The sequence below is a fragment of the Orycteropus afer genome, unplaced genomic scaffold (genome assembly GCF_000298275.1).
Source record: "Orycteropus afer afer isolate SDZICR_OR568_19922 unplaced genomic scaffold, OryAfe1.0 scaffold00003, whole genome shotgun sequence".
Taxonomy (NCBI): domain Eukaryota; kingdom Metazoa; phylum Chordata; class Mammalia; order Tubulidentata; family Orycteropodidae; genus Orycteropus; species Orycteropus afer.
Window position 1 is genome coordinate 18,108,391 of NW_006921590.1, and position 12,958 is coordinate 18,121,348.

A 12,958-nucleotide genomic window follows, 5' to 3' on the forward strand; every position below is an offset into this window, starting at 1 on the left:
CCTTCCTTCCGAGGAGTGGCTGGTGGGTTTGAACCGCCAGCCATCTGGTTAGCAGGCAAGTGTCTTAGCCACTATGCTACCAGAGCTCCCTTTAGAAAACTAGGTACCCCTCTTTCTTCCTTTACAGATAAATGATTTCTGCTAGAAGATTTCAACAATACATGATAATGAAGACTACATTTCTCCCCATAAAAGCAGATTCTCAAAATAAGTAGAATTTCTCAGCAAGACACTAACAAGGCAACAAAATGAATTGACGTTAATATAATAGTTATGAGAATTAGAACATCTTCTATGAAGAGATTAGACAAACAATAAAAAACAACAAGGAAGTTCTAAAGTCAACAAATGCTAACAACCAAAATCTCAAAGAAAATGGTTTATTTTCTTTAAAAGAACAACAACAACAACAAAAAAGGAACGGTAGATTTTCTTTGATAAGCAAAACTGCTTTACACAGTGAATGCATTTAGAAGTTCTAGATATGAGGGTCTTAAATGTCAATTTAAAGATATTCTTTACATGCCAAGTGTTTAAAGGATAATATATCAAAAGAATAAAAAAAAAAAAACATATAAACTAGAAATACCTAAAACTTTAATGCAGAAATCCCTTTTTGCAAGAGTTGCAAGAAATGATACCACAGATTGCCCTAGTCTGTTTATCCTTGCTATAGAAAAATATTTTAGAGGCAGTGTGACATAATAGTAAAATCACAGACTACAGTAAAAAAAAAAAAAAAAAATCACAGGCTAATGTGATATAATAGATAAATATTGAGCTGGAATTTTATCATCTATAATAAAATAAAATAAAAGAGGAGCTGCTTCCACCTTGCTGGGGTCAGATAAGGCCCTGCACAGTACACAGTGTGTATTAGACATACTGAAGATGGAAGTCACTATCATAGCTAGAGTTTAATAAAAAGAAATTATTTCTTGAAACATGTGAAAGGGGTGCAAAGCTAGTTTAGAATTCTGTTCAAAACTAAATGTAGTCGCATATACTGAATAAAAGGAACACCGTTTGCCACTGAAAGGAACTAAAGACATCTCCAGCCTTCAAAGAACTTGAAATTCTTTTATTAAAGAAACATGCATTGAGTAAAATCTTTGTTCCAAGCATGATTCTAAGCCCTCATACACAATCAACAAGACACAGTCAGGGCTTCAAGGAGTTCTTAGCCAAGAGGTGAAATATGAAACTACATAGTCACAGCACATTCTAAGAACTGAGTAGAGGGTTGGCAAGATCATGTAGTAGCTTAGAGGAAATGCCACCTGACTCTACTTGGAGCCTCACAGAAAGAGTTGAGATAGAATGCACCCTTTAAGCTGGATGCATCTCAAAGAGCTTAAAGGATCTTGCTCCTCAAGGGAAATGCAGAGACTCAAAGGCATGAATCAGCAGGATGTTTAGAATGAGAGGACACAGGTAACTATGTCTACAGCATGAGTGGCAGTGGTTGGAAAAGATTCTTGGAGTCAGAATCATCTTGGGTCAGATAATACTAAGGACTTTGGACATTCTCTAAGAGATAGCAGGGAGCCCTTGGGTATCTTAAGCAGAATAGTTCAGTGTTTTTTAGGCAGTATGGGGACTGGTTTTTTAATCATTCTGAGGACAAGGAAAAGTGAAAAGAGAGAGAGAAAGAGAAAAGGGGTATGACTGCAGTGGCCTAGTAAGGGTAAAGTTGCAATTGTGGAGATAAGAAACAGGATCCAAACTAAAGCTAAAGCAGTGAGGAGGGAGATGACATGCAAAATGAGGGCATTTCTAAAATAAAATCTGAAAGATGTGATAACCAATTAGATGTGTGGGCAGTCAAGGCCGACTCAGATTTCTAGCTTAGAGAACTGGGTGAGTGGTAATACCAATAATGGCACCAGAAAACATAAGAAGACAAATAAGTCTCATAGACTAGAAAATACAATTAGTTCATTTGGGTATATGTGAATTTTGAAAGGTTTAAGGAAAATAGTTGCATTAACAATTAAAGGAAAGGAAAATACATCTTCCAGGGAATTTATAAGCCAAGAACTATATTTGACCGTTTAAGTTAAGGAGAAAGCTTTTCAATTGCTTCAGTTGCTAAATTTGAACTATGCTGTGGGTAAAGTTGAAGTCTCATTCTTTTTGTTTTTAGACTGTACTGAACCAAAATGGATTCAAAAAGTTAGTGTTTAGATTATATCAGCAAATATACATCACCAGGGTGAATCCTACTATCTTTGCAGCAGCTGCAGTTCTGTACCTTTTACTGTTGGCATTTCTCCAACTTCACTCCTAGTCAACTTCACTGGGACTGAATTCTAGCACATCCACAGTTCTTCTTCTTCACCACAGGCATAATTCTATAGTAGAACACCATGGTGAGCAGTTCTGGAGGAGAAGAGTACTCAGCTATGTGGGAAAAATCAATCTTGCTCTTCCTTAAGTGAAAGCTAGCTTCCTGGGCAAAGCATAGAAGAAAATACATCATTCCTCTGCATTGTATGGGACCCCTGTTTGAGTACAAGCATTATAAGGAAAGGTAGTAAGAAGAAACATCTTAGATTTCAAGTCTGATGTTACTACTGTTATATGTTTCAGACTATAGAACATGGGAGGGTTAACAGTTCTTAAACCAGGTAGAGATGACACCATACTTGGACCAAGACACACTTCCTGTGGTTTATTTTGAGAAAGTACTCACTCTTGCTTTAAAGACCATGTCTGGCCTAACCTGCTTTTCATTGTCCCCTTGCCTCCACTTTACCCTGTTCGTGCACTCTGAAACACTTGTTGCTGTCCCTAAAGGACCCCCTTATTATTTGTAACACAAATAGGTAAAAAATACAATATTGTTTTTGCCCTTCTTATATAATAACCTTAACATTCCCATCCAAAAGTATATGAAGCCTTCCCAGATCATACCCCACAGGAATTATTCTTCCCTCACTGCACTGTGTTTGCATCCCCTGAATTACCTTACTCCTTGCCAACTGGAATTATGGTAATTTGTGCACACATTTTATTGTCCCCTTAGAGGTACAACAGTCTAAAGACAAGACTGTTTTATCACAAAGATCTTAGCATAGAGACTTTGTATATAGTCAATGTCCATTAAATATTGTTTAAAGAACAACTAGATGAATGAATGAAGTACATATTTCTTTAGAGAAACTGTGCTACTCCTCCCATATGTACATTGGGTCTGTGATACCCCAGAAACTAGACCTTAGGAATCTAAATATGCTTCTGTAGAAACTTTGGTTTCTTCCAAGTCACATAACCAGAAGAAATCTCAAGCCTTATCTAAAAGGTCTAAAAAGAATAGTTAGCATAATTTCCACTCTTAACATATTAGATCTCCATTTTGAACCATAAAATTATGAATAAGGGAGCTCTGGTAGCACAGTGGCTAAGACACTTGCCTGCTAACCAGACGGCTGGCGGTTCAAACCCACCAGCCACTCCTCGGAAAGAAGGTTGGGCAATCCTACTTCCGTAGTGATACTGCCTCGGAAACCCAAGGAGGGGTCGCTATGAGTCGGGGCTGACTCGACGGCAAATAACAACAACAACAACAACAACAACAACAATTATGAATAAAAAACAAAATTATCTATTACATTTTAAAACACTATATGTAAAGTAACTGTTCTTATTATTTTTGCATCTTACTTATCACAATAAATGCATTTCTGATAAGCACATAAATCTAATCCTTAAAAGCCAAATACTTTGCACACTGCTGGGAAGTTATAAGAACGGCTACAGTAAGTCTTTTGAAGGACAAAGAATTCATCTACACTGTATACAGAATGATAATAGCTAATTCCCTCCTTTTTCTCTTCTTTCCTATTTCTTAGAAAACTTGGAATAAAGTTTAAACAAAGAATATAATTTAGTTTAACATAGCAAGCCCAATGCAAGAACACATAATGAAGTTTCTTACATCCTGAACATGGTTAGAGGCACAAGAAAGAGATGACAAAGACACTGTTTCCAAACACTCCACATACTGTATTTTTTTTAATGTAAATAACACATGCGGTGTGCTTGAGTTTTTAAAACCATGCTTCAGTTTCCTATGCGTGCTATATGTGCATGAATATCATGTAAGTGAACACACTATAAGTGAAAAAAATATAGTAGTCACCCTACAACTGGGCCTAATTAAGAAGGCTGACCAAGGTGGAAACAGCCCAGTCACCTCAGAATGCAAAACCTACCTAGGATGTCATTATTTACAGATGCCAAATTTTTTAGCTAGTTCCACAACTAGTAGAGAATAAGACACTTACAAATAGACCAACAGAACCTATGTAATCTTTCTTATCTGAAAGGGAGTGACCTGCCAAGAGACTGAGACTTCCTGAAAATATTGCTCTCTCCAGCATTACTTCTATATTAGGGAATGAAGAATGGGACGCTAGGAAGACTAAAAATCTGAGTTAACCAAAGAGAGATTACCCTGGTGGGCCTGACCTAGTTAAATGAGTTCTTACGGGACAGACTCACCTGCTGTTCTTGAAGAAGCTATCAAGATGTGAGATAGCCCATGGAGGAGGTCATTTGGAAAGAACCTAGGGGCAGTCTATAGGACCTCAGAGAAGTCCGTGGCCAAGAGCCAACAAGAAAATGACTACCTCAATCATAAAACTGCAAGGAACTGAACTCTTCTAATAATGATGTGAGCTTAGAAGAGGACTCTAAGCCTCAAATGAAACCACAGCCCCAGCTGATAACTTGATTGCAATCTTCTTAGAACCTGGACAGGAGACCCAGCTAACCCTTACCTGATGTCTGACCTACAGAAACTAAGATAATAAGCAGCTAAATTTGTGGTAATTTGTTACACAGAAACAGGAACGTATAGCAACTATCTTCATAAACATAAAGAAGAGGAACAAAAGAGACCACTGTGGCATGTCAAAAATATATTTATAAACTTACATTTGTGGGGACATGTGGACAGAGTGATAGATATTCCTTTGAATGTATTCATATAATAGATTTTATATATATAGATATACATAATGGATCTCATTCTTTTTATTGCTTAAACTTCTCTGATGACATTCTCCAAACTGTAACACAACAAAGACTTTGGAATAGCTCTATTATCCCACCTTATTTTATCCCCCTTTTCCAGTACCCTTATCTCTCTGATTGTAGCATTTTTATCCTTGTACCTTGATGAAAGCGTAAAAATGAGAAGAAAAACCATTGAGAATTGTCTCTGTAAAGTAAGCACTTGAGTTTTAACAAATTTCCTGGGAATTTTGGAAAGGCTAGATAGACACATGCAAAATATATGCAAATAATATGCAAACATGATAAGATTTTTTTTCTTTTTATTGTGATTTGGGTGAAAATTTACAGAGCAAATGCACTTTCCATACAGCAGTTCACATACACTTAGTCTCAGGACATTGACCACAATTTACCACAACGTAACAGCTCCCCTCCCATATCCTCCCCACAGTTACCTCTTCCCTGTGTCCAGCCCTCCACACACCCCTACCCCTGAGCTATCTCGCTGTGCATAAGCAGCTCTTCTTTCTCCCATGTTTGTTCTCTCCAAGGAGTGTATCTATCTCAGGTAAATGTTCAACTCATATGCCTGTCTATTGTTTGGCTGGAAGCCATAGGCATGCGGTCAAGTCCAGACCTGAAGGGCAACTAGGGGCCATGGTCTCAGTGGTTCTACCAGGCACTATCAGGGCAGCAAAACTGGTCCCCCCCATCTTTTTTTTTTCCAAATGATTTTGAGTTTTGTTCCACATTGTTCTCTCTGTCTATCCAGGATCTTCTACATAGATCCTCTTCCCAGTGGTTGACAGTAGTAGCTGGGTATCATCTAGTTCTTCTGGCCTCATAGTCATATAGACTGTAGATCAGATGGTATACCAGGCACTAGGACTAAGTGTTTCCATAAATTTTTGGTTTTCTTCATTCTTCTTGGCTCTGGACGAGGAGAGACCCATCGTTGCATCCAGATGGCAGCTTGCATGCTTTTAAGATCCCAGTTGCTACTCGCCACAGTAGGAGGTAGAACAATGCTTTGTGTAGTATGTTATGCCAGTTGAGCTTGATGTGCTCTGCGACTATGGTGTTGAGCCCACAGGTTCAACTAGGTAACTGGGTAGCTGGCTGTGACCAAGCAGTGACTACAACCTTGCCCCTTTTCAGCCCCATTATACACCTGGGAATTCAGATCAAACACAGGAAGTTATTGGACCACTGTCTGCCAACCCTATACATGTTCTTGGGTGCACTCTCCACTTTGTAGACATACCTAATATTTCAAGCTGTCCACCACTCTATCCACCCATATACCCATATACCCATGTTTGCCTTCACTTACCACGCCATACTATATGTGCAAAAGGGTTCATCTTTGTTGTCTGTACCCATATCTCTCTAATTCTAGCATGTTATCTATGTACCTTGATGAAAGCATAAAGTTGAGAAGAAAAACCATTGAGAATTGTCTCTGTAAAGTAAGCACTTGAGTTTTAACAAATTTCCTGGGACAATTTTGGAAAGGCTAGATAGGAGCATGCAAAATATATGCAAATAATATGCAAACATGATAAGATTTTAAGCCACAAATATTCCCAATAATCTGAGTAGAATCTCCTTGATGGAGTCCACTGGGCTACACACTTCCTTTAAAGCATAAAGCTTGTCTCTGTAATGCTGAAGGGGAAGAACTATTTTGGCAGAATTCTGATAAGGCTGGAAAATGTAGGCTAATGCAGCATTATGTTTTAAAATGGACACTTCCCTCTGAAAGTTTTATATCTTCACAAAAAAAGGGAATAATGTACCCTGTGGCAAATATTTGTACTGCAAAACCATTTTAAAAATATGTTCTTATATATTCTCTTATTATAAAATCTCCCTTTGGCCAGATTAACTAATTCATGTACTTAAAGCAAAAGTCAACTGTGAAAAGATTATACATACATACTATGGACTATGTAAGAATGATTATACATACATACATATGGACTATATAAGAATGATTATACATACATATATATGGACTATATAAGAATATACTATATGTAGGTCTCAATGTTGAAATTATATATATATGTGTGCGTGTGTGTGTGTGTGTGTGTATATATATATATTACAAGGGTGGATATAATGATCCAAAGAAATTAATTGAAATTGTTCTTTCTCCCATTAACATTTAGAAATGTTAATTTTCCTAAGTCCAATTATATATCAGTTGAACAAAAATCTGGAGAACATATTTCTAATGTAAATATACTTTGGTGGTAAACTCAAAAAACTCACTGCTATTGAGTTTCCAAGGATAAATATCTTTATGGAAGCAGATCACCTCATCTTTCTTCTACAGAGCAGCCAGTGAGTTTGAACCACCAACCTTTTGGTTAGCAGCCAAATACCTTAACCACTACACCACCAGCACTCCTTATACTTTAGTGGTAATCTTACATAAAAATATTTATAGGTTCCAATAATGTTTAAAAAACGTATTTCATATTAGAAAAAATTTTTAATCAGTGATCCAGAATTGTTTTTCATACCTGACAAAGAACTCACTTCTTAAATACTAAAAGGAATAAATTGTGATTATGTAAAATAGAAAAGTGTCACTAGAAGATAAACCATATTATTAACTTATTTTATGTTTCCCTGTGATAATAACTGAACTGATTCTGTTATAGGCTTTTCTTTGTCCTCTATTTTTTCCTTTTCTTGGGGAAATTTTTAGATGATATTTTAGGTTGTTTAATTATTTCCCATTCCAATATTAAATTAATAAAGCTAATAATATATACTGAACATTAAATTAATGTAGCAAGATTGGTTGCCAGGGTTATAGTTTGCTCTCATATTTTATTGTTTCATCAGAATTATCAAAAATAAAATAAGAAATAGATATGGCTGTATAATATATCTAATGCATAAGGCAGAAAATATACCAAATTAACACATCAAACACAGTATAATAATATTGTTCACTTTGCAATGCAGTTTTTGACTTGGGTGAGGCAATTTTGCATATTTAAAACTTGCAATTAGTTTTATTTGCACAATAAAGCTATAAAAATGAAGAGAAAGAAAGATGATCATTAGAAACGAATTTCTCACACAGTAATTATACAAAATAAAATTACATCCACATATTTAAAGAGACATAATAAGATAAATATTTAGCTGGAAGAATCAAATGTCCATAATTCTAGGTATGGAAAAATCTGTGGCTATTACTTTAAGTTACTTTTTTTTTAAGTTTTAGATAATTCACATCATCCTGAAATTTGAAAGTAAACAGTATCAGAAAACACAATCCACTTTCACTGAGTGTTTTTCTTTAGGGGAAGAAGTATTCAGTAAATGCTATAAGCAAAATCTATGCCAAATTTGTCTCCAGGTTACTCATCACTTTCAAATTTGTTTTACTGATTGTCAGATTTCATACAAACTAGTTCCCTCCAGGAATTCCCCAAACTCTGTGGAGCAAAGATCAAGCGTGGTCTCAAATAGTGTTTTTGCTTCTTTATTATTCCAAATGTTGGTAGGTAAGGATGATCTTCCCAAACAAGATTTTGAAATTTCAAATATTCCATTTTGTTAATATTAATATTTTGCTATTACAGAAAAAGAGATATTCACAAGGATACCCAGATGAGTGTCTCTACATGTCTCTACATGCCCTCCTGCTTATAATGCTATATAGTAAGAGTCAGAGAGAGGCCAAAGTGTTCTCACACTGATGACTTAAAGCTTCTCTCATTAGCAACTGATATCAAAATATATTTCTGCAGTAATTCCCCAGCCATTCAGGGATGATTCACTATGCAATACACTCCATTCAACTTTAAATGACAATGAGATAAGAAACTACTATTTTCCAAATAGCTAATGTTCAATAGAAGCATTCAGGATGAATGTCCAAAACCTTTTGTTTTAAATGTGTAACTTTAAGATCAAACATCCACATGAAAGTGATTAGTTCCTCAGGTAACAAATAGTAGTACCCACAATCATTCATGGTTAAAGATGTTAGTAGTAGTTTACTGTGATGGTCTTGGTGGTGATGATAGTGGCAGGAACTTGGGGTTTCCTTACAATATTTTTTCTTGTTATCTAAAGATGATAGATACATAATTAATATGATTGCATCTCATTCATATAGTGTGACATGCCTAGAAATTTAAGGAGAGACATCTAAAGCTAAAGATGGAATGCTGGAATATTTTACCAATTTTCCATACAACTACCATGATTAGGCTAGAAGTCAAAAATTTAAATTAAACAAATTCAAAGTAAATGCTTCATTTCTCTCTCATGTAAACTTTTCCAACTATCCCTTAAGCATAAAGTACAGAACATGCTTCCTACCATAAGAGTGTATATCTAGATTACTGGATTGAAAACAAAATTAAATGCCCTTTCCCATGGCAGCACCAAGAAATATCACCATGAATATGATGATATTTGAATCAACTAAGAAAATCTCTCAGATAAATGAGTTTCCATGTGTCTTGTGTAATAGGCATTAAAAGGAAAGACAACACATAGAAACAATGAAATTACAGAGGAAGGTGTGGATAACCACAGTGAAACAATTGAGAGCATTTGTTCAGAAAGGGAGTACTAACTCCTAATCACAGGGTATATATAAGCCATACAGAAGATATTCAAGTCCTCTTCAGTTTCAGCAAGCAAGGTTGTATCATCTGCATTTCACAGGTTGTTAATGAGTCTTCCTCCAATTCTGGTGCTGTGTTCTTCATATAGTCCAGCTTCTTAGATTATTTGCTCAGCACACTGAATTGAATAAGTACAGTGAAAGGGTACAACCCTATGCACACTTTTACTGATTTTACACGATTCAGTATCTCCTTATTCTGTCGGCATGCTTGCCTCTTGGTCTATGTACAGGTTCAACATGAGTACAATGAAATATTCTGGAATTCCTGTTTTTCTCAATGTTATCCATAATTTGTTACGATCTACACAGTCAAATGTCTTTGATAGTCAATAAAACACAGGTAAACATCTTTTGGTGATCTCTGATTTTAGCCAAAATCCATCTGACATCAGCAATGATATCCCTAATTCCACTTGCTATTCTGAATCCAGCTTGAGTTTCTGGGAGTTCCCTGTCGATGTCCTGCTGCAGGTGATTTTGACTAAGCAGCAAAAGTTTACTTGTGTGTGATATCAATGACATTGCTTGATAATTTCTGCACTCTTTCAGATCACTTTTGTCTGTGATGGACACTAATATGGATCTCTTCCAGCTGGCTGACCAGGCAATTGTCTTCCAACTTTCTTGGCATAGACTAGTGAATGCTTCTAGCATTCTGTCCATTTGTTAAAACATCTCAGTTGGTATTCTGTAAATTCTTAGAGTTTTGTTTTTCACCAATCAGTGCCCTCATTTCACCTTATACTTCTTCCTCCACTTACATCTGTTCTTGGTCATGAGCTACTTCCTGAAATGGTTGAATATCAACCAATTCTCCTTGGTAAAATGGATGTGTACGTCTTCCATCTTCTTTTGATTCTTCTTGTGTCATTCAATTTTTTGCCTATAGAATTCTTTAATATTATAACTTGAGGATTGAATTTTTCTTCATTTCTTTCAGCTTGAGATGTGCTCAGCATGCTCCTGCCTTTTGATTCTCTAACTCCAGGTGCTTGCACTGTTCGTTATAATATTTTAGTTTACATTCTCAAGTCTCACCATAATGAAACACACACAAACACACACAAATCCTCAACATAAAGAAAACAAAAATCCTCACAACTGGATCAATAAGCAATATCATGATAAATGGAGAAAAGATTGAAGTTGTCAAGGATTTCATTTTCCTTGGCTCCACAGTCACTGCCCATGGAAGCAGCAGTGAAGAAATCAAATGGTATATTCCATTTGGCAAATCTGCTGCAAAAGATCTCTTTAAAGTGTTGAAATGCAAGATGTTACTCTGAGGACTAAAGTTTGCCTGACCCAAGCCATAGTATTTTAAATCACCTCACATGCATGCAAAAGGTGGAAAGTGAAGTGAAGAAGAATTGACGCATTTGAATTATGGTTTTGGTGAATAATATTGAATGCACCATGGACAGCCAGAAGACCAAACCAATCTGTCTTGAAAGAAGTACGGCTAGAATACTCCTTAGAGCAAGGATGGTGAGACTTGTCTCACATATTTTGGACATGCTATCAGGAGGGACCAGTCCCTGGAGAAGGACATCATGCTTGGCAAAGTAGAGAGTCAGTGAAAATGAGGAAGACCCTCAGGGAGATGAATTGACACAGTGGCTGCAACAATGGACTCATAGGAAGGATTGTGAGGATGGTTAGGACCGGGAAGTGCTTCGCTCTGTTGCACTCAGGGTCGCCAGGAATAGGAAGGGATTGAGGGCATCTAACAAGGAGCTCTGGTAGCATAGTGGCTAAGGCACTTGACTGCTCACCAGAAGGCTGGCGGTTCAAACCCACCAGACACTCCTCGGAAGGAAGGTTGGGCAATCCTACTTCTGTAGTGATACTGCCTCATAAACCCAAGGAGGGGTCGCTAAGAGTTCCAACCGACTAGACGGCAAACAACAACAACAACACAAGAACCAGCTGGGGAAAGTAACAAACTCAAATAGCTTGAGAAAACTGAAAAGGGACTGGGACCTGACCATGGTCCTGAAAGAGACAACTTGCAGATGATTTCGAACAGGCTCCAAAAAAAAAAAAAAAAAAAAAAAAAAAGTAGCTAAATGAGGTAAATGGCTGATAATCTTTGTCCTCAAGAATAAATAAATAAATAACGACGAAACTTCATCTTATGATCAGCCTTTAAAATATACACCTCTGCATTCCCCAAACAGTCTTTCCTCAGGTGATAGGCTAATTTCAGGATAAAGAGTTATGCTGATCTAGCTCCAAAGCAGGAGTCGAGGTTCTGTCAAACTCCAAACACTTGGAATTCTACAGAAAGCTGACACTTAGCAGTTCTGATTCTGGTCTGGCTTTTTGTTAAACTCAGATGGGAAATCATGCTTCTGAGAACAACCTCCTGGGAGATGAGAGAGGATTGTATCGGAAGAAGAACATTTCAAACTCCCAGGAATAGAACCTATAATCTAGGAAGCCTTACAACTCTAGAAGGATAGGTTGTCACTACACTAATATGGACAATTACCCATTTTCAGTTCATAAAATCACAACCGATTCCCTAAAGAGGTGCCAAAATTTAAGTCCCATAGTGAACACTGGCGTTGGTCTTCTTCAGGCTGTTTTTCCTGCCCTTACAAACGTTAAGTAGTCAAGACAGAGAACTACACCAATGCAAAATGTTATTACTACGAGAACCATGGAAAGAAAAATAAAATTTCTCTTTGCAAAAGAAATCCAGGCAAGAACAGAAGGAAATTCACTTCTGTGGGAAGGTGGGAAGCAAAAGTAATACACACGAGAAAAATCATTATCAAAAAATGTCATGCAACTCGTCCAAGTGCGAGACTTACGTGTTCCATCAAAACGGGTGGCGATTGTGTCGAGGAAGGTGTTCTGGGGCGCCAGTAATCCTTTCATAACCGGCATTTTTCCAGCTTAGTGTGAAATTCTCCATCAAAGTTTGTCCGGAAGGATGGTTCGAGAGGAAAGTGCCAAAAAGGGAGAAGGGGAGTGTAATGACGGCAGAAGAGGGGGGCCCAGGGTGTTGATGGGGCCGATTCAGGGAAGCGGGAGGATGGAAGGAGGGAGGGAGTTCCAGCCGCCGCTGCTGAGGCAAAAGCAGCCCCGCGAGCGCTCGCCGAGCCCTCCCCTCACCTCCAGGCTCAGCCCGGAGCACCCTCCCTCTCCCGCCCCCTCCACCTCTGCCAGCTGCCAAAAACCCCCACCGTCCCTCCGCGGGCGGTAGTGCCTGCCAGGCGCCTCCTCGCGGTGCCTTGCCCCCCGCTTCGCCCGCCCGGAAAG

The 12,958-nt window shown here is 37.6% G+C and overlaps 1 protein-coding gene across 1 annotated transcript in view; it reads right to left on the reverse strand.

Annotated features, from left to right (window-relative positions):
• The window catches only part of KCNH8 (potassium voltage-gated channel subfamily H member 8), a 653,292-nt gene extending 640,709 nt beyond the window's left edge, over positions 1–12,583 (reverse strand). The window contains exon 1 of the mRNA XM_007936572.2: positions 12,508–12,583. Coding sequence (XP_007934763.1) covers positions 12,508–12,583 — 76 coding nt within the window. The remainder of the gene's footprint in view (positions 1–12,507) is intronic.
• Between the last annotated feature and the right edge of the window lie 375 nt (positions 12,584–12,958).